General features: G+C 40.5%; 1 protein-coding gene across 1 annotated transcript; it reads left to right on the top strand.

Moving 5' to 3' along the window:
• Positions 1-12,356: 12,356 nt before the first annotated feature.
• LOC127266733 (uncharacterized) lies at positions 12,357-15,999 on the top strand. The gene is made up of 6 exons (XM_051297094.1): positions 12,357-12,533; positions 12,687-12,838; positions 13,004-14,347; positions 14,587-15,177; positions 15,322-15,453; positions 15,546-15,999. The coding sequence occupies exons 1-6, from the start codon at positions 12,357-12,359 to the stop codon at positions 15,997-15,999; spliced, it is 2,850 nt and encodes a 949-aa protein (XP_051153051.1).
• Positions 16,000-23,498: the final 7,499 nt, after the last annotated feature.

Below are 23,498 nucleotides of genomic sequence, written 5' to 3'. Positions count from 1 at the left end.
TAGAATCATATTTCACTGTGAAAGAACAACGAAGAATCGACTATGTTAGCGTAGTTTCTCTTCGTATTCATTAACAGATTCTAGGTAGTTCAATGTTGCTAAGTATGTGGGACCCTTGTCGACCTGCTTAGATGCTGTTCTGAACTCGATTCTAATTAAAGAGAGGTAAAAAAAGGTAAAACCACTAATGAGATAGAGATTATGATAATTAATGGGCATAGACGCTGGTTTATTGGGTCACAAAAATCTCTAGTGATAGTAGAATTTCTTGCTTATAATGTTCTGATTCTAGGAGTCATTGAAGTCTTGTTGTAAATCACGTAAGGTCAAGTACCAACTAAGTTAGTTTCTATGTTGATCGTTTTGTGCAATTAAATTCACTTCTCTTGTCATTACGTGTTATAAATATATGTTTCGCCTACTCACTTTCATCATTTTTCATTGCATCCATGAGAACCTAGCAATCTAATAACATACAAATCAAACACTCACTTCTCTTGTCAAACACTCGCACACTACCTTCACCAAAATGCCCCATCAACCGCTCACCTTTACTAGCTTTCCATTAAATTCAGTCGTAGTTTAACTCTTTGGCTCGCTCATGAGCGAGCCAGCATAAATGGTTTTCGCTGTGCTTTACCAGTATAAAATTCTTGATTAAAACTTTTCGACTTAAAATTCCTGTGTTCGACTTGGAAAATCACTAGTAAAAAAAATATAAATAATTGTGATAATGTGATTAAGGGTCTAAAACATCATTCTTCATTATCTATATCAGAACATGCACAATAATGCACACCTCAGTCATCAAAACTCATAATAAATTCCTTGTTTTAACTTCAAAATCCAAATTTCGCTTATCATAATTTGGCTCCATTGCCGGACAAGCTCAAGCGCGTAGGACTGTAAGTGTATCAGTCCGGAAGCCTTCCTGCGCCTTCAAGCGCAAGCAAACCGCCGGTCTGTCCAAACTGGTTTGTCCCCACCAGAGAAAATTAAAACTGAAAACTACGCCCAAATACTACCAGCCCTAAATCAATTCTTTCAGAAATTCGGTGGATAGCGCTGTGGGTAAGTTCCAAGTAAGGAAATTGATTTATTTATATATTTATACTTATATTCCCCAAATTCTTTCTCTTTTCCGCCTGTAGCGCATTCTTTCCTGAGGTGGATGCTCCGCCTGTATTTCTCTTGCACCCTAACCTAGCATCCTCTCCATTTTCCTTCATTCATTATCTAATTAGCCTTATTCCTTTCGAAATTCGTCCAACCGTAATTCACCCTAAATTCTCCAACCGATATTTGATGAAATCTATAACAGCACCTCCACCAATTGTAACAGCTTCTTATTCCACCATTATTCATCTTCAGGTAAACATACGAAAGGTTACTTCACTTCACCTTCTTTTCCCTAATTTCATCGAATTTTTCAATGTCGAATATAATACTAATATTCTGAAATTTTCAGGGGCTGCTATGGGATGGATTGTACATTTTGTAATTATGCTAATTACGCTCCTTCTGATATTTAATTTAGGAGTTAGTTGTGATTGAAATTAAATCATGTTGAATTTTGGTGTAATTCAAATTGGAATTAGTCGATGAACTTGAATGCATTAGTTTTAGTTGGTGAATTGTAGAGATTAAGTTGGCGAAAGTGTGAATCATTGATAATGAACTTCTTATGTTGATTTTAGGATTGGCCGATACATTGTGGAAGCATGAACATCTTGCAAGGACTAGTTGTTGAATGTTTGAAATTTAGTCAATTATGAGAATTGATGACTGAAGGAATTCGATGAATACTTTGTAAACAAGCTGGTGTTGTACCTAGTAGATTAATTTTTTAAAGAATCTGAAAATTACTGCTTTATTCTAGCCTATGGCTCAAATCTCATCTCAATCCCCCCTCTCCCCTCTATCTCAGTACATATATATTAATATCATATCTTCCTTTTCCAATATTCCTTCATCAATGTTATTCATAATCTAATCCCCTAATTATCTCCTCATCAATGCTTATTCTTAGACTTATTTAAGCCCGTAAATCTCTCTAAGGGTAATAAAGAGGGCAATTAAGGTTTTAGGATTATTCAGCTCCTAAATTAAGCTAATTGGCGTTGGCGGTACACCAACAAACGACTGGGTTCTCCTCCTTGCAGACCCAACTCATTGTTTTCTTGCAGCCCTTGCCCATTTACTTCTTGTTCTCTATCACTTCCATCCCCCTGCACAACAACATTGTCCGCAAGGTTAAAGTGAGTAAATTGTTGTTTAAATTTCTGCACGTTGATCCACGTAGCTTCATCCTCCGGCTGTCCAACCCATTGCACCAGAATCTGCTCGACATCCTCCTGGCCGACTAACATATTATGCCACGCCAGTATTGCTTCCGGTTCAAATGATGGGCTAAGTGGAATCTCCAAACTTTCAGGAAGCTCTATTTCAACAAGGTGATCTCTCACGGCCTTCTTAAGCTATGATACATGAAAGACATGATGTATGCGGCTTGAATTCGGTAAAGCAAGATGATACGCAGTTGGTCCGACATGCGCTTCTATAACAAAGGGGCCGTAGAATTTCATGGAGAGTGATGAGATTGCTTTGCCAAGGAAGTCTGCTTATATTGGTGCACTTTGAGGAACTCTCGATCCCGCGTCGAGAACGATTAACATACTTTACCATTTGTGTCTGCACCTCCCTCAGATTCCCCTTCAACCGGCATAATAATTCATCGCGACTTTGCAAAGTTTCTGACATTGCTGCTACCTAGCACTCCTATGGTAATGTTCGTTCTATGGAAGGTGGAGGGCGTCCATACACTACCTCATAAGGTGACATTGCTGCTACCTGGCATCCCCTTTAGCCGTTGTCTGATAAGAAGTGTTGTATCAGTACTCTGCCCAAGGCAGTCAATGCAACCATTTTTTTGGTTGCTCGCAGGTAAAATGATGCAGATATGTCACTAACAACCTATTCAACACCTTTGTTTGCCCATTAGTTTCAGGATGATAAGCGGAGCTATATTTCAGCTGAGTTCCGGACACCTTAAACAATTCTATCCAAAAGGAACTAACAAATATTGGATCCCGATCACTAATGATGGACCTTGGGGTAAAATGTAGTCGGATAATCTCGCGAACAAATGCTTTAGCTGCTGCGCGTGCGGTAATCGGTGGTTTTAACGCCACAGAATACCCATATTTTCATAACCTATCTACCAACACCAAGATACATGTATATCCTCGCAACTTGGGCAAACAAGTAATAAAATCCATTGTGACGTCTTCCCACGCTAGGTTGAGAATTGGAGCTGCAACAGCCCCGCAGGTGACATGGTCTCATATTTTGATTTTTGGCAGACTAAGCATTTAGCCACATATTCTCGCACTCGTTGGAACATCCCTTTCCAATACACATTGTGGGCTAGACGGCGATAGGTTCAAAGGGCTCCCGAGTGGCCGCCTTCTGGTTTGTCGTGAAATTCATGCAGTAACTTTGTAATCCACTTGGAATTAGATGCCAATACTAACCTGCCTTTAAAAAATATCCGTCCTTCCCGTAGTTCAAATCCCTTGAGGCTGTTTGGGTCCTCCTGTAACTCTTTCACAATGTTCTGAATGTATTCGTTGCCGTAATGCTCTTCCAAAACACCATGTATTTCAGCCCACATTGGTCCGCTAATAGCCGCCAACATACCATCGCTCCCACGCCTCGATAAGGCATCGGCAGTCGAACTGGTGCGTCCAGGCTTATATTCAATTGTGAAGTCATACCCCATCAACTTTGCTACCCAAATATGTTGTGAAGGGGTTATAATCTTCTACGACAAAAGATGTTTGAGGCAGTTGTGATCGGTGTGGACTGTAAAACGACAGCCCATCATATAAGGTCTTCAATGTTGTACTGCAAGAACCAATCCCATCAATTAACACTCGTAAGCAGACTTGGTAAGGGTTTGATCAGCCAGGGATTTACTGTAATAAGCAATAGGACGATATTCTTGCAATAAGACTGCACCCACTCCGGTGCCTGATGCATCACATTCAATAACAAAGTGGCTCAGCCAATTTGGCATGTCAGGTACCGGCGCTTCTTTGAGCGCCCTCTTGAGGGAGGTAAAAGCAGCCTCTGCCTCGTTCGTTCATTCAAATACCGTGGTTGCTTCATTCTTCAACAAACTGCTGAGTGGTTTTGCAATTATACCGTAATTTTTGATGATTCGCCGATAATAGCCTGTCAAGCCGAAGAACTCGCGCACCTCCCACACAGATCATGGCCGAGACCAATCCACCACTGCATTAAATTTTTCTGGATCCATCTTCATGCCTGCTGCTGATATGACGTGACCAAGATATTCGACCTCGAGGCAGCCAAAGAAACATTTCTTTTTGTTAGCTTTGAACTGATTTTGTTGCACTACTGTTAGGACTTGTTCTAGATGCCTCTGATGTTTTGTTAAGTTTCAGCTATAGATTAGGATATCATCAAAGAATACAAGAACAAACTTGCGTAGGAAGGGCCAAAGTAAGTCATTCATAGTAGACTGAAAAGTCGCCGGGGCGTTTGTCAGCCTGAAGGGCATGACTAAGAACTCGTAATGACCACTATGGGTTTGGGAGGCTGTCTTGGCTACATCTTCTTCCACTACCCGGATTTGATGATAACCAGCTCGCAGATCAATTTTGAAAAAAATTTCAACCCCCCAAGTTTATCAAGCATCTCTTGAATGATTGGAATCAGATATCTATTTGGAATTGTCACCTTATTCAATTCTCTATAAATCCACGCAAAACACCAACTTTGATATTTCTTTTTCAGTAGCAGCATGGGGCTAGAGAATAGGCTTGAACTTGGCCGAATAGTCTTTTGATTTCATCATTCTGCGCATGATCGTACCGGTAAGGGCGGACCGACACAGGGCTTGTTCTGGATGTCAATTTGATGCGATGGTTTGTATGGCGCCGAGGCGATAGGCCCTCAAGCTCTTTGAGTTGTCGTAGCACCTGCTGGACTCCCCCCTCCACTGATTTGTGTAGCAGGGGGCATTCATCCTCTACCATCATTGCCCAAAAATCCCTATCCCGGGTGCGACATAATGTACGTAGGCCAACCAGTGCCATACACAATGCCGGGTCTCCCTGCAGGATCACCTGATTATCCGTCCATTTGAACAACATAGTCATCGCCTCCCAATTCGTTCAAACATCGCCTATCATGGCTAGCCATGATACACCTAAAATGATGTTGACACCGCCCAAGGGAAAGACATAAAAGTCAGTTTTTACCTCGCATGCCTCCAGTGAAATTAATAGTCCTCTGCATAGTCCCTCTAATTCTTGACGTCTCTCATCACCCAATTGAACCCCAAACCTACATCTTGCTTCCGGAATTAAGCTGAGGGTTGACATCAAGGCTACTGAAATAAAGTTGTGGCTTACCCCACTATCGATTAGCACCGTTACGGTATGACCTATAGTAGTTCCTTGAAGCAGTATAGTGCGCGGACTCAAGAATCCTGCCATGGAATAAACTAGCAAGGTTACTTTCTCACTTTGTTCTTCCTGCTGTTGTGCATCCTCGGGCGGGGCTGTGAATTTCAATAAATTGACATCGAACACTTTGTCCTCTTTTATCATCATCACTCGCAGTTGTTTGAGTGGACAATCATGGCCCGGCTTATAAGGTTTTCTGCAATGAATGCATAAACCTTTAGCTCGGAAGATCAGAAAATTCCTGTGAAGAGAGGCAAACGAATCGAGCCTGATTTATGGATTGTCCTGTTCCCGTAGATCGAGGCGCTCCTGAACGATCGAATGGTCAAGCATGAGCACTGCTTCCTACAGAACTCTGACTTCTAGTTACTCCTTGCACAAAAACTCCTGCCGTCCCACCTAGCTTGTTGTAGGTGTTGTGGCGGCTCAGTATGTTATTTCCGCCATGTTCAACTCGTCGCCTGGCTTGCACAATTAAATTGTCTTCGATATCCTGCGCTAGTTCCATGGCAGTCTCCAAATCGATAGGGCGCATAAGTCGTAGGGAACTACAAATGGTGTATCACAATCCTTTCATGAAATAGCCCAAGTAGCGGGCATTGCTCAGTCCAGGAACTTGACTCGCTAGTTGGACAAAGAGCGTGACATACTCTTCGATACTTCATGTTTGTTTTACGTCGGCAAGACGCTCGTAAGAACTCCCTTTAAACCTCGTATCAAAGCGAGCCATAAGAACTTGTGACAGCTCATCCCATGTAATTTTAGGCTTTTGAGAATGCATCCAAGAGAACCAATACAAGGCAGCGCCCTCCATAGCCGCCGAATCCGACAACACCTTCAAGTCAGGTCGGGTTTGATGAATTTGAAACTGTTGGTTGGCTCGGGCTAACCAACCTATCAGATCAGTCCCTTTAAAAGCTGGCAATTCTAGGGTCAGCGTAACCTAGCCTTGATGGTGATCTGGTTGATCCACCACAAGAGGTCTATTCGAATTTTCCCTTTCTTTCATGATCTTCTATGGTGATTTTGACGGTGGTGGATGAGCCGCTAACACTTACTGTGCCAATTTATCTAGCGTCAAAGTAATAGAATCAAATTTCACATTCGTAGCTTGCAATGCCCCTCTTAGATCAGCCTGATCAAGCTTTAATTTTTTAAGGAATCTGAAAATTACTGCTTTATTCCAGCCTATGGCTCAAATTTTATCTCAATCCCCATCTTTCCTCTACCTCAATACATATATATATTAATATCATATTTTCCCTTCCCAATCTTCCCTCATCAATGTTATTCATAATATAATCTCCTAGTTATCTTCTCATCAATGCTTATTGATTCCTTAAACTTATTTAAGCCTCTAAATCTCCCTAAGGATAATAAAGAGAGCAATTAAGGTTTCAGGATTATTCAGCTCCTAAATTAAGTTTGTTGGCGTCGGCGGTACACCAACAAACGATGGGGCTCTCCTCCTTGCAGACCCAGCTTGTTGCCTTCTTGAAGCCATTGCCCATTTACTTCTTGTTCTCTATCAGTACGCGCGTATTGTTGCGGAAATTTCAGGAAATCAAGAAGAGACAAACAAGGACACACGAACACAAGAATTTGGTAACCCAGTTCGATCATGATGATCTACGTCTGGGGGCGTTGCCAAGCCAGGAATTTTACTATAAAGTACGCATACACATGTTAAAGTGGGAATACATGGATATTTATAGCTTAAGCCTCTGCCAATAATATCCAAATCATATCTCTAAATATATGATGTAATATCCAAATCATAACCCTAGATTTTAGGATATAATCGGGCTTCATATCTCAACAATCTCCCACTTGAAGACTGGTTGTATCTTCCACTTCAACATTTTAGTTCATCGGCAACGACAGCGCCAAGCCTCATTCTTCACTCATCGAGGTCACTTAAGGTTGAAGACAACCTCAATTCATCTAAGGTCACCACCTTAGGCTGTCTTTCAGGATTGCTCATAAACCGACTCACTACTCCCACTGCACGTGCTTTCCACCTCCTAAAGGTATCAAAAGCATCATATTTACACTCAAGGAAATATACCTATACCTCCCTTGTAACACCGTCAATGACCGCGGTATAGTACTGTAAGCCTCCAAGGGTCGATACAAAAGCTGGTTCCCGCAGGTTCGTATGAACCAACTCCAACCCTAACTCTTCCTTTTCCAGGTCTCTCCCACCATTTGAGAGTGCCACCTTTCGTTGCTTCCCAATGATACAGTCCTCGCATACTCCAATATCGATGGACTTGAGACCTAACAATCTTCCATTTGAAATGAGTTTCCCTATCCCCTTCTCGCTCATGTGTCCAAGACGAGAATGCCATTAATTTGTGTCATTATTTATGGCCACAAAATTGATTCCGTAATCCATACTTTTCGTCATGTAGAGAGTTTCATCTATTCTCCCTTGGGCCACCACAATGGATCCTTAGGTTACCTTCCACGACTTAGTTTAAAAAACTGTCGAGTAACCTGCCTCATCCAATTGTTCAACAAATCAGATTCCATTTCACACCCAGGACATGGATCATGTCATTTAGTCTCCACTCCCCACTATTTGGTGTTCTGATTCGAACCATCCCTTTACCTACAATTTTCAGTGTCTCATCATCTCCAAGATAGACAACACCAAAATTACCCGTGGTATATGATTCCATGATTCCCAAATAACTGTATGAGTGAAATGACGCTCTTGAGATCAAAATCCATGACTCCATTGGACTGCTGACGCTCAGAATCATCGCATCGGATATCTCCTCTACTGCCGAAACCTAATCCTTCTCCGGCGCCATACATTGTCATTTCAAGTGCCCCTTGTAGTTCCAACATACAACGTGACTTGGCATCTTATCTGTCCTTGTTCTTCGGCTTCAACTTTGATCATTCTTGATCTTCACCATCTCCCTTTGTTTCAGATCTAAATTTAGTCGAGACATTCTCCCAAAGGATTAGTCAAACCGCACTCATCGTTTTCTTGTCAATCTTCTTGTACTCGGCTTCATCCGTGTCTTCAACGCCGCCTCTAGATCTTTACCATATAGGTAATATTCTATTTGCATCTTTCAAAAACCTAATTTCATTCCATCGAATACCTTGACAGCACAACGATCACCCATCTTGATTTCTACAAAGAAACCTAAGGCTCACTTGATATGAGAGCAAATCGGATATCTCCTCCGCTGCGTTTGCCCAAACCCTTATCCTTCCCTGCCCATTGTTGGACCCTAAGTCGAAATGACTAAAAGCTGAAGGTAACAACTTCCATTAGGCTGCAAAGCTTCCATGGAGCAAGAGGGTATAGCTTCCACAGGCCTTTGGACAACAAGCTCCATCAACCCTGAATTGGCGACTTCATAATATTAATGGAAGACCCCGGTACCTACATGTGTTTTATGAAAGGTTCTATGGGTCAAACGAAAGAAAAAATAGTGAGGATTCCATGTAACTCGAGGTTGTTCGGGACATATCCCCGTAGACCGGCTAGGAGTATGATGGAAACAAATCAGGGTAAGTTGCAGGTCTGATCCAGAGGCAATGGAAGAAGTTCAGAGCAAATAGAACCCGGTCCAGCAATGACGGAAGACGCTCAAAACGAATGAAACTCTGTCCATAGGCAATGGAAACGGCTGGGAGCTGGTGGAAGGAGGATACCTGGTGTTAAGAGAGGTGGAGAGAGGTGGAGGAATAACTGTAACCGTCCCTTTTAGTGGGAGATATGGTTATTCTAGCTTAGGATTAAAATTAGGGAAAAAACACAACACACACACGCACAACCAGATCAAATTGTCTATTTTCCTACTTTTCTTTCATGTTTTACTTTCATTTTTATGCAATTTAATTCCAATTACATGTTTTCTGCAATTTATTCACTTGATTTTCGTAGGTTATCGTAGTTTAGTTCGTTAATTGCGTGAAATCTGCATAACCCGATGACGGATTGGCTCTCTGGAGTACTTTAGGAACACACACCGACGACATCGATGAATTATTTTGGAACTTCCAAAATTCAGGTTCCAACAATTGGCACGCTCAGTGGGACCAAGTCGGGTTCATGTTCGTGTATGTAACTTCGTAGTGGAAAACTAATCACCATGGAAAATCATAATCAGAGCTCAGGTCTGAATATCGGTGCAGGAATTATTGGAACTGGAACGCCGGTTCATCCCAGTGGAAGCCGCACCCCAGGGCTGAGGAAAGAGGAATCATCATCGACCGAAACGATGGTGACCATGGTACGCAGAGAAATGAATCAATGTATTCAGGCTGGAATCGGGGATATCGCATACGAAATCTCTAGGCAATTGGCTGATGTGATCCAGCCAACTGTGAGGAATGAAGCGTTTCAGGTTTGTGAAGAAGAGCGTCGAGCAGCGGCTAATGGAGTCCAGAATTTTGGAATTTCAGGAAATGCATATGGAGGTCCGAGAGTACTAAATCCATCTGGTGGAGGGATTCCATCCTTCATAGGGAATGTTGGCTCTAGCTTAGGTCGGGGAAATGCTGGATCGCCTAGGGAGCAGACGAGTGGAGCAGGATTGCAGTTCAGCAATGTAACGATTCTCCCACGCCCGCAAGGAGGGCAAACCAGCGGAGGCTTTGGCCCTCAAACGGGTAGGAGGACCGGAGGTCGCGGGAAGCGGTGTTTACGGAGCCCATCCAGGGACAACATTGCCAGGGCAATTCGCAGGTCAGCCTACATGAAACGCCCCTCCACAGCTGTGGGTTCAGCAGGCTCCATATGCCGCCGTCCCTCAGGGAGGAATGCCTGGCCAAGCTTGGGGACCAGGAGGGCAGCCGCTGATTCCTAATCAGCAGGATGCCCGACCATTGATAGATATAGATATTCTAGTAGAAAGTATCCGAAGGGCTTTCCCACGAATGAAATTTAAAGAGCGACCGGTGTATCAAAGACCCTATCCAACTTGGGTAAGTGAGATGATGCCATTGCCTGTTCGAAATAAAGCACCAGATTTTACACTGTTCTAAGGTGAAGATGGGAGATCAACAATAGAGCATATTGGAAAATTTATAGCTCAGTGCAGAGACTTGGGAGGAAATGACTGGTATCTTTTGCAGTTATTTTCTTTATCTCTAACGGGTACTGTGTTTTTGTGGTATACGTCGTTGGCTCCAGGTACCGTGCAGTCTTGGTCAGATTTGGAGAGGCTTTTTCATGACCGTTTTTATGCGCCGCTGGTGGAGACTACGATATCCCATCTGGTAGCTGTAAAACAGGGGTATGAGGAGCCTGTGGTACAATTTTTGGAGAGATTTCGGCAGGCTAAAATGCGGTGCACGGTGCAAATTCCGGAGCAGCAGGCAGCTGCGATGGCAGTGGATAATATGCTGTCAGACCTCCGGGATCGGTTAGGGGTTCAAGATTTTCAGGATTTTTCACATTTAAGTGTGTTGGCAATGAGAGCAGATAAGTTTATTCGAGAGAGACGGGATGCTGCAGTTGGTAGGTGGAAGAAAGATGGAAAAACCGGAGTGACATGCTGTGCAGATGATGAAATTTCAGCCAATGAGGAATGCTTTGAGGAACAAGATGTATTGCCCGCTGAATTGCTGAAAGGAAAAACATATTCTTGTTTTGCATTAAGGCCTACAAAGGGAAGGAGATTGGAGGTGCACAATATACCTTCGATGTGTCTAAGGTTGAGCAGATATTTGATCATTTGTTGAGGGACAAACAAATCAAACTCCAGGCCATCACCAGAAGAGCTGAAAGGGAAAATGTACTGCAAGTGGCATGGGAGCTATACATATGCTACCGCCAATTGTACATACTTATGGAATACAATCCAAAAGGCCTTAGATAAGGGCAGATTGAAATTAGTAGAAAAGAGTATGCAAGTGGACGCAACTCTGTTTCCTGCTCCATTCATTAACACCATGTCCACAAGAGGTCCCAAGAGACAACACAAAGGGAAGCAACCGATTAGGCAGCCAGTTCATGAATGACTCGGACCTAGGATACCACAACAGGGTTTAGTCTTTGATATGCTAGCTGTAGGAAAGCCACCTGATGGAAATGGTGGAAGTAAGAAACCTAGAGTTGTGGAGTGGAACCCCAATCTGAAAGTGACGATTCCAAACGCCAGGGAAGTTCGGGAACGCAATAACGTGATGACAAAAGTCACAACTCCAGGCTCAAATATCAAGCCAGATGCCATTGTGGCTGAGGTGAAAATCACTAGTGGAAAGGGAGTTTGGACTATTATATCCGCCGATCAAATTACCATTACCCCAAAAACGACGCGGAAACCTCCATCAATAGAGATTCGGAGAAATGGACAATCAATGTGCTGGAGCAAATGCCAAGAGGGAAATGGGTGACCTCACGCGCTCCCAGAAAAGAAGGGCACAAAGGAAGCGATTACAGGCTAAGTTGGAAGCTGAAGGTATTTAGCTAGATCAGAAAAGTGCGGGGGCAAAGGGTAAGAACATTGAATCAGAGGTTCAGCAAGCAACGAATCGGGACGAGAAAGCCTCGAAAGTTTATGAACAAAAGGAAAGGCCTCGGAAAAATCAAGAGTCGCAACCTTGCCTGATTTTTTCTACGCCAAACTCCGGACCCGTTCTAAATTGGCAACGCCGATGGGTGCTGAAAACTACACAACCGAAGGAGTGTGATGTTAAAGGTGGCCAATTATCAGTTGTGGGGTTACTGCCGTCTGAGTTCAAGGCTCCAGAAGGGGAGCAGAATTATGAAGGAGTGACCGTAGATGAAGAGCCAACTGCAGAATGGAACGATGTAGTGACAATGGTCATATTTGATCGAATTGGGTCCGGACAGAATAAACATGTGAAGCCCTGTACATTCGAGCTTTAATGGAAGGACGACCAGTGAGCAGAGTACTGATAGACGGCGGCGCATTTGCTAACCTGATGCCGTTTCAGACATTCAGAAAGTTAGGGAAAACAAAGGACGATTTAATACCAACCTCAGTGCGAGCTACATATTTTATGGGAAACTCATACAAACTAGCGGGAATTGCTACCGTTGAGGTGCAAGTCGGCACAAAGAAGTTGCCCTTAGCGTTTGTGATAATAGACAGCCGCCCTTCGTATGCAGCATTGTTGGGGCAAGATTGGATTCACGCTTGCGAGTGTGTCCTGTCGACTTTGCACCAGAAGTTGTTGTTTTGGGATGATGATTAGGTTCAAGAGGTAGAAGCAGAGAATGATCCATTCGCAACGGAGGTCATAGCTGTAGATGCGACTTTCTACTATTCGAAGATGATTCCATTGTCGGAAGTGATCGCCTCCATTCCTAACGAGGGAAATTATGAATGTGTGTTTAGCGATAACCAGTTCAGAATTCAAGCGAGGGCCGATTCACGGCCTATGAGTGAAGAAGATTATGATGAATTTTGAATGCGACGAAATTCAATGTGAGCCGCCCGGAGTAGGCTCCATTGTGAATACAGAGCCGTTCAGAGCAGGTTCCACATAAGGTAGTAAGTGGCTCGAAACAGACTCTATTACAAGTTCAGAGCCGTCCAGAGCTGGCCATTTGGAAAACCTTGGGCCGCCCGAAATAGGCTTTGTTACGCAACCTCCAGAGCTAGCCAGAGTAAATCCCGTGGAAGGAGCAAACAACTTAGAGGAAAGTCCATTGGCAGTTCAGAATCATCCAGGGAAATTTTCGATGAAGTAGAATTACCGTCACCCGTGCACAAAACATATCCAGCGTTCCAGGCCCAAGATCCGCTGGAGGATGTTGATTTGAGTATCGATGGAGTTCCACGGGTCACCAAAGTTAGTGCATTGTTAACATTAGAAGATCGAGCTACCTTGGTAATACTTATAAAGGAATACCGGGATTGTTTCGCTTGGGATTATGATGGAATGCCAGGCTTGGCTCGAGAACTCGTGGAACATCGGCTACCTATGAAAGTCGGATACAAACCCCACAAGCAGCCGCCGCGAATGTTTAATCCAGATGTGTACCCAAAGATCAAGGAAGAAATTCAGCGGCTTTTAGGGGCAGGATTAATTCGGACTTGTCGATACCCGGAATGGGTTTCCAATGTTGTCCCCGTACTCAAGAAAAATGGCATATTGTGGGTATGCGTCGATTATCGCAATCTGAATTTGGCAACACCTAAAGATGAATACATTATGCCTATCGCCGATATGTTAGTGGACGGAGCCGCCATGAACGGGAGTCTGTCATTTATGGATTGGTATTCCGGTTATAACGAGATTTTCATAGCCGATGAGGATGTTGCAAAAACGGCATTCCGATGCCCAGAGGCCCTTGGAGTATATGAATGGGTGGTGATGCTGTTTGGGTTGAAGAATGCTGGAGCGACTTACCAGCGAGCAATGAATACCATATTTCACGATTTAATTGGGCAGTCGATGGAAGTTTACATCGATGATATAGTGGTGAAATCCAAGAGTTTCTTGGAACATCTAGTGGATCTCGAGCAAGCTTTCCGGCGAATGAGGCACTATAATTTGAAGATGAATCCAGTGACGTGCGCATTCGGAGTGGCCTCCGGAAACTTTTTGGGTTTCATGGTGCATAATAAGGGTATCGAGGTGGATAGTAACAAAAGGAAAGCTATCATCAACGCCCGACTGCCTGAGAATCTGAAAAAAGTTCAAGGATTCCTTGGACAAGTCAACTTTTTGCGAAGATTTTTTTCAAACGCTACAGGCAAGCTTAAAGCTTTTTCCACACTACTCAAGTTACGAAAAACAGAGGAGTTTGTGTGGAAGCCGCCACACCAGCAGGCTTTCGAAGCTATTAAGGAAGCCATGGCCAATCCACCGGTGTTGATGCCACTGCAAGCAGGCAAACCTCTATGCTTGTATGTTACGGCCACTGAGAATACGGTCAGTTGCTTACTGGCGAGGAGATTCCCGATAGAAGCGAGCGTGCCATTTTTTACCTTAGTAAAGTAATGAATGATACGGAGACAAGGTACACTCCTATGGAAAAATTGTGTCTCGCCTTATTTTACACCTGCACGAAACTTGAATATTATTTGGCTCCGAAGGAGACGGAAGTGGTGTGTCATGTCAATATTTTGAGATATTTATTAAGCAGGCCAGCTTTAAGAGGGAGACAAGCGAGATGGGCTGTAAAGCCGGCCGTATTTGATCTATGGTATGTGCCAATTAAAGCTGTTAAAGGGCAGGTCATTGCTAATATTTTGGCAGATCATCCGAGCTCGGTATTTAACCAATCGGCTGATCGTATGGAAGTTGTTATTAGTCCGATGCCATTGATCTTGAAGTTTGATGGTTCTAGCACACAGACCAGCGCTGGAGCTGGGGTCTTTATTGAGAGCCCATGGGGAAAAAAGTGGACCGTTTCCAGATTATTGGCACCTGGATTTACTAATAATCAAGCAGAGTATAAAGCTTTATTAGTTGGACTAAGGATTCTCCATAAAAATGGAGCTAAGGCGATCAGAGTTCAAGGCGATTCACAATTGATTTTGAAGCAAATTTCCAGTGAGTTCCAATGCAAAGATGAAAAAGTAAGAAGCCTTCGAATGGAGGTAGATACTATGTTGCAGAATTTTGACGATGCAATTGTGGAATTCACACCTCGCGCTGAAAACGGAATAGCTAATGATTTAGCTGAAGAAGCCTCTGGGTATAAGTCATCCGCCGTAGGAAAATTCAAGTCAGGGCGAGTATGTCTGTGCTCAGTGAAAGTGGAGGATTGATATATGGAACTAAGAAAATATTTGGAACAACCAACCGGCGAAACTCCTGAAAAGCTACGGAGGAAGGCTCTGAAATATACTTTGATTGACGAAGATCTTTTTCGCAGAGCCGCCGATGGAATGTTAATGAAATGCGTAGATACTCAAGAAGCCATGAAGGTGATGGGTGAAGTGCATGAAGGGATTTGTGGAGCACACAGATCCGAATTAGTCATGAGATGGACGATCCGACAGTATGGGTATTTTTGGCCATCAATGACAGAAGACTGCATCAAGTATGCTGAAGGATGTGAAGCGTGTCAGCGACATGGTTCTTTGATCCGAATTCTAGCGGAAGAAATGCAAGCAGTGGTGAAGCCATGGCCATTCCGGGGATGGGCGATGGATATCATTGGGAAGATCCATCCGCCATCCTCCAGACGACACTTGTTCATATTGTGGCCACAGATTGTTTCACAAAGTGGATAGAAGCTGTACCATTGGCCAACGTAACATATCAGGAAGTGATCAAGTTCATTAAGGAAGACATTATTCACCGGTATGGAATCCTGCAGACGATTACGGCCGATCAAAGTACTATTTTTACCAGCGATAGAGCGGCCGCCTTCGCCGCACAGTACCGGATTGCTCTTTTGCATTCGTCTCCACATTACGCGCAAGCGAATGGGCTGGCCGAAGCAGCCAACAAGGTCTTGATTCGGGTAATTAAAAAGGCCGTGGAAGATAACCCGAGAAGATGGCACGAAGTGTTAGGGGAGGCTTTATGGGCTTGTAGGCAATACTAAAATAAAGCCATTGGTTGCACTCCATTCCAACTGGTCTACGGGCATGAGGCATTATTGCCATTGGAAATCACGGTGCCATCGTTACGAGTGTTGAAGTAGAATTCGCTCAGCCCCGAGCAATACGACACAACTATGTTACAAAGGTTGGACGATGTACATGAGGATCAGATGATGGCCTTGGAGAATATCAGAGCGAATAAAGCAAAAGTATCACGAGCTTAGGACAATTGTTTAAATCTAGTAGGACAATTGTGCATGATTAATTTGGTTATTTAAACAAGTGTAGTATTGGTTTTAACTTTTGCATAACAGGTGTAGAAGACCGGATTTAGTTTAGTTAGATTAGCTGTGTTTTGAATTATTGTAATATAAGTTCTAGATCAGCCATGATGGATGTCTAACCCTTTGATTATTTGTAATTTAATCCCTTCTTTTATTTAGTTAGCTTTGGTTTAGTGTATGTCCTGCTCATCATTTCATCAGATTTATTCTGGTCTGATGACCTGTTGCATGTTGTTACCCTTTTGTTTTAGCCTGGATTTGTAAATTAATATAGTTGTTGTGTGATTAATTATATAGTTGATAGGTGAATTAGTTTATTTAATATAATCCTTAGTGGTTGCATATCTTGATAGCTTAGTTAAAGTAGTTCTTTGTTCGATTTTGATTTATGTTAATTGTTTAGTTTAGATAGATAATCAGACGACACATTTAATTAATTAGTATTATTTTTTATCTATTCTATTGCCTGAATTTTATTTTATTTTTTCTTTTTTAAGCCACTATAAATAATGGTGTTAACGTGGACTTAATAAATTTTGTCTTAAATTATTCATATTTATTTAATTTATGCTGCTCTCAATTTCGGAATGTTTTATAGAAGATTCTCTATTCGGATCAATACATACCAAACATGTACATAAACTCCAAACACAGATATGGAAATAATGAATATGGAGATGTTAGAAAAGGAAATTAGAAAAAAATATATGAAAAGAAGTAGGAAAATGATAAAGAATGAAAACGAAAATATTAAATAAGGAAAATTAAGTGGCTCCGGAAAATCGATTTGGCTAAAAACGTTGATGGATCGGTAGCTCTCATGATGGTCACATCAGAAGGTATGGTAATCGGATGCGGTAAACTTCAGATCTACTTCCCCGGTACATAAAATAGTTTCGCCTTTTCAATCCACTAATTCTTACCAACTGATTCGCATATCTAACCTTTCCACAGGTTGAAGTATTTTATTTATGCTCCAGAAGTACCCTAATTCTTATGTTTGCTACTCCAATTTATGTTTGACTGGTTTTCGATCTCTTGTGCTCCGGATGAATAAAATATTATTGCAAGGTAGGGATCTGTAAAAGTACATAATGTTTTAAATCATGCATTGATTGGATTCTAAGTCTAAATATTTTTGTTGCAAAATCCACAAATTGTCGGAGCTTCTCGACAATGCTTGGATGAGGTACCTTTGATGCCCTTATATCTTTTAAAAATCCTTATATTTCGTCAATTGCTTGATCAGAAATACACATACTTTATAATCAGTGTTGATGTGTTTGAGACCAGTACTAATAGCAGTTCAAGGTGTGAATATATATATATATATGTATATCTGTTTGCAGCGTAGTTTGATATGATGTGTGAGAGAGGGGATAATGTATTTTTTCTAAGGATTTTTGGGATTGCATGGTAACAAAATTGAGAAAAAAAATGGTTGATGAACAGAGTATATCTTAGCAATATGGAAATTTTTGGGTCGAACATTTAGTATGTCTTGAGTAGAATTTTCAAGCTGTCTCGACGATGTTGTTCTTTATTGTGTTTGATCTTGTTGTGTAAGAATACAAGATTTAAGTTTCTTCGTAGCACTTGTTGCTCTAAAGTTGTCAACGGTGAGAACAGATCAAGGTCCAGTTTTAATTATATATATATATACTATATATTATGTAAAGGAAAAGAATTGGAGATAACAGGTTTACCTGTCCTAATGTCTCAGTTATCCATTGGTGGGGCAGGATTTAAGAACATATCAGGTTCGGGCCTTGAAAAGAAATGAAACTGCCATTCTCTTCGATGAATCAATTTCATTTCGTGCTTCATCATATATTTTATCAAGCTTTCTCGTTTGCCTTGCATAGAGTAGTAAGTGTTTATGGTGCGACCATGAATTTTGTAAGAGGGATGCTAAGATACTAGAACAAAGAAATGGACCTACGTATATTTTCTAATAATAATATATATATATATATTCTTTCAACGTAACAAAAGTAAAGACTTATTTTCGACTCTTGAGCTATTGCTATATATGTTGATTTGCATATACATGTTACATGTGTTAAACAAGAGTAGTTTAACTCACCAACATCTTAGACATAATAAATGTTACAGACTGTGCAACATTGATGACATCTTGAGTGTTGTATTGCATGCCGAAAAAATGGAAAAAAAATGTAAAATTTAAAGGAGAAAACGACAAAATGGAAAACAATCTAATGCAACCAATCATTTATATTCATATAATGGAGTCGCATAATGTGGTCTAGAAACTGAATTTGTTATCTCAATTAAAACAGCCAATTACAACATATAAAACATTTAGAAGATGAGAAAGATTAGCTACTTTTGTAAAGAGATTCAGTAATATTATCCGAATCAAATTAAAAAAATGCTGCAAACTAAGCTTTGGAGTTCTGTCATCTCTTATGCGACAATAATAAACCTTAATACAAAACTACTCCTATATATTTAATATATAGGAAAGTTTACAATGTGCATTTATATCAATCCTTCCCTCCCCCAACTATAACTATAACTAACGAACTACTCAACATATTAGGGTTTACGTTTGGCAGCTAGCGGCAATGGTTATGGCGGCACGCATTTGCTGTGGCATCCAGCTTCTTCACCTTCTCCAGCAACTCGTCAATGGTTTCCGTAGCCTCCTGTTGTTGTCGAGTCCATAAAAAACACACAGGAGGTCAGATTACATTAATTAATCTCACCATACCATACCACAGATCCATTCTCTTCTATCTGGTTAGACCTACCTGTAATTTTTTCCTCATTGCCGCTTCATATTCATTGCGTCGCCTTCTTTCTTCTGAAAATGAGCTCAAAAACATTTCCTCTTCTCGATCCAACTGTTCGACCTTTCGATTTGCCTCTTCGAGCTGCACAAAGCCATAGCATAGCACATTTGTTAATTGATCGATGGATGGAACGCTCTATTGTGCTATTCAATCTGTGTTTACCTGAGTTCGTAGCCAATTGTTCTCGTCCTTTTGGTACTGTAGATCTTCCAGAGCATTCCGTAGACTGCAAATCGAAATCGAAAATTTCTAGTGAATTTTGGTGTTCTGTGGTTAAATAAACTCGGTATATTGAAAATTTCAGTATTTTATATATCCATCAAATGTTTACCTAATTGTCAATTTTTCGTTCTCCAGTTTAAGCTTATGAACCTCATCACTTGTAGTATAATAAAAAAATAGTATTCAAGAAAAGATTGAATTGCAACAAATATGCACCTTCACCAAACATATTTGTTATTGAACTTTTACAATATGAATGTATTTAATCTAAACTAAAAGTTTTTTAAAATTTAGAAGTATTATCAAAAGTCTTTTAAAAATTTAAAGGTATCCAACAATCAATAAACTTTAAAAACTTATGAATTTTATTAGATTTCAATATAAACTTATGAAAAATTTGTATGATGTTAAATCTCTCATATAAACAGAGATTTTGATTGATTCTTGAAAATTTATTATTATTATTAATATTCAAATAAGTGATAAATATTATATTAATATTATTATAATCTTTTAATAAAAATAATAATTGAAAAACACATTATACTAACGAATTACTATCGATTTTTAAAAAATATTTATTTTTATATTATAAATATAATATTTAAAAAAACATTACTTTTTTATTATAATAAATATGAATTACTGTTATTCTCTCTTTTTAATTATCAAATACACTATATCCGGTGAAAGTAGACTACATTTTATATATTTTTTTTTGAACCGTTAATTTATATTTATTTATTTTTAAAAATCTGTGTTTTTTTTTTAAAAAAAATCATAAATTTTAATCTTAATTTTATTTTTATATTTGTTTTTAGGTAAAAATTTATCAACGAATAATAATTATATAAAATAAAATAAATTGATATATTAAATGATAATAAAATAAGTTTATAAAATAAAAAATATTAATATACAACAATAGTATTATCTTACAATATTTATACATCATTAATTATTATAGAAAGCATATTTATTAAAGAATGTTGAATAATTTTTTCAATCTAATAGGAAGATCAATATTTTTCACATCTGGATATGGAAGATGAAAATTTACAATTTCTTTTTTAAACTAAACTATAACAAATAACAAAAGCTAATGCATAAATTAGTATTACTAATACTACATGAGAAATGAGTTTGAAGTATAATGAAAATGAAAATGATGAGAATGAAGATGAAAATAATAATAATAATGATGAATAATATTGTATTTTTTTATTTAATAGTTTGAATATATATACATTTTTTTCTTCTACAAGTGTGTTTTATATAAGTTTATAGAATTATATAAATCAATAAATAAATAATTTTATAATCCTATCAAATTCATAAATAATCCAATCTAATCCATGAAAATTTATCTAAATCAATTAATAGAATTCACCAAACTCTGTATAGACTATATAAATTTAGAAAATCTATACAAATCTATAATTTTTTTTTAAAATTCAATAAAATCCTATCAAATCTCAAATAAATGCACCCTCTTCGTGCTGGCTTTTCCAGTTTCTACAACACCGGGATACCTTCAATTTCCCTACCACTAAACTCAAAGAAAAATGCCATATTTACAACAGACTAAGATCAGAACAATAAGTCAGTGCAACCATTTTTAATTCATCAATTTAGATCTGTGTTATTTCTCATTTTTAAGGCTTTTAAAACCATAGAAAATATAAATATGAAACAAAAACAATACGAAAAACACAATCATACATAAAAATACGTTACCGACACTTCTGAAAATTCATTACGTGCCAGACAAAAAACAACTATTGTGTCGGACATGGGTCCAAAAGCACCCGAATATATAGGAGGCTCGAAGACAAAAGCGGAGTCGGAGCTCCCAGGCCATGGAGCCATCCAACAACAATAGAGCTTCATGCAATGGAGATAAAGATTGATGCCTCCACAAAGCTGATAGCAACAACCTCCATTAGACTGTGATGCCTTCAAAGCAAATGATTGCTGCCTCCACAGGGCCGAAAGCAAACAACCTCCACGGACCCTGGGTTAGCAACCTCCATTAACCTTGGGGCAGCAACTCCTTGGACTATGGCACTTCCATCCCATAAAAATGCTTCCATAAAGTAAAAAATTGTTTCCTCTATTTGGTTGAAAACAACTGCCTCCATTGGACTGTAGTGCTTTCACAAAGCAGATGAACGTTGCCTCCACAAGACAGAAAGCAACATCTTTCACAAAAATTGGTTCAGAATGAGTGGAGAGTCGATTCAAAGGCAGTGGAGGCAATTCAGAATGAGTGGGGGATCCGGTTCAGATATAATGGAGGCGGTTCAAAGCAAATCCAGCGGTTAGAAGCTGATGGAGGGAAGTTACCAGATGGTTGTAGGTAGTGGAAGCAATAATTGAAACTACCTTTTTAGTAAAAGAGGTAGTTATTTGATATTATGAAATATAATGAAAAGAACACACATATCCTCTACAAGTCTTTATCATTTTATTAGTTTATCCATAGGTTTGAGAATATTATCTTAATTTCTTGCTAATTTATGTCTTCTATATGTTTTTGGCTGCTTTCTATTAGATTTATCCGAGTTTTAGTAGATTTTAGTTTAAATCCATAAAATTCGGTCGTTTAGGCTTGAAGATGCGTAGGCTCCACCGTCGGAGCCGCCCCCAAATCTGAAAATGAACAGGCTCTTTGGAGTACTTCTGAAACCCACACCGACGGAATTGATGAATGGTCTTGGAGCCTCTGAATTTTAGATTCCAGCAATTGGCACGCCCAGTGGGACCAAAGTCAGATCTTTTGAATATTGATGTCAAGGTTTACATGGGGTTCATTTGTACTGCTTGAAGAAAGCTACAAAATTGTCGCATAACATCCAATGCTTCAGGCCTTAGGGCCGGGGCAGGTGTGATCAGGCTGGACCCTCCAAACTGCAGGAGGTTGGAGCCACCTGGTTGATGGAGGTTAGAGCCAACAACCTGTGGAGGGCTGGAACCAACAGCCTATGGGAGGCTGGAAGCAACAGCCTGCGGAATGCTGGAACCCCTTGGCCATTGGAGTTTTGGAGACCAGTGTTGAGCCTCCACGAGGGGCAAACAAATTTTCAGCATTTGGCATAATCCCGCCAGGGCAATTCAGCAGACAACCTATGTAGAATGCGCCAACACCATCATGGGGATGTCACGGTCCATACGTGGCTAATCTCTAATAGAAGAGGACCGTAGAAATACAGGGGCAATGACGGCAGGCCCCAAAGATCTAGCCGCCAACCTTCCATTAGCAGGCAGCCAGAGTGTAGCCGCTGACACTAAATCAACAAGAGGTCAAGCCTGTGATGGACGTTGATGAAATTGCATATTGCATAAGGAGGGCATTTTAAAAAAGAAAGTTTGAAAAGAAGCCTAGTGCCACTTTGAGCGAGAAAATTCACCTCCATAAGAAAAAGAAATTGCATGGGCAAAGACTCCATAGGTTGTGGAGGCTCCAATCGAAAAGGAGACTGCGGAGGCAGAGACTTCAGAAGCCATGGAAGCTCCAGAGTTTGCAGAGGCAGAGACTCCAAGACCATGGAGGCTCCAAATGAAAAGAGTCTGCAGAGACATAGGCTCCAGAGACAATGGAGGCTCCATACGAAAAGGAGGTTGTAGGGGCAAAGACTCTAGAGGCTATAGAGGCTCCATACGAAAAGGAGCCTGCAAGGGTAGAAGCCCTAGTGACTTCAGATGAAAAGGACTTTGCGGAAACAGAAGCTTTGGCCACAAAATTAGTAAATGAAAAGACTTATTTATGTCCGGCCTTGAAGCTAACCAAAGGGTTTATTCTTTCTGCTAATACCATGTCGGCTAAAGGGCCTATGAAAGACGGGTTTAGCACCCAACCGTTAAAACCTTCGGTTCAAGACTGTCTAGGACCAAAGGCACCCGCTAAAAAAGCCGTCTTTACAAGAGTAACATTTGATAAATTCTCAAGTTTGAACATGGAGAAGATAAGACAAAGGACTGTCAAGAGGGAGCCTAATGTCGGTGTCACTATTCCAAGTCCAAAAGTCTCAGGATTGGAAAAGAGGAAGGTATAAAAAGGACCCAAACCGGATGCCATCGTAGCAAAAGTGAAGGTTTCAAATGGGAAATGGGTTTGGTCTGTTAGCAAGGCCAACCAGATCACCATCATTCCTAAGGCGTCACGGAAGCCTCCTATCG

This window comes from Andrographis paniculata, unplaced genomic scaffold, assembly GCF_009805555.1.
Source record: "Andrographis paniculata isolate CXL003 unplaced genomic scaffold, ASM980555v1 Contig77END, whole genome shotgun sequence".
Classification (NCBI taxonomy): domain Eukaryota; kingdom Viridiplantae; phylum Streptophyta; class Magnoliopsida; order Lamiales; family Acanthaceae; genus Andrographis; species Andrographis paniculata.
This window is presented reverse-complemented; position numbering and strand designations above follow the sequence as displayed.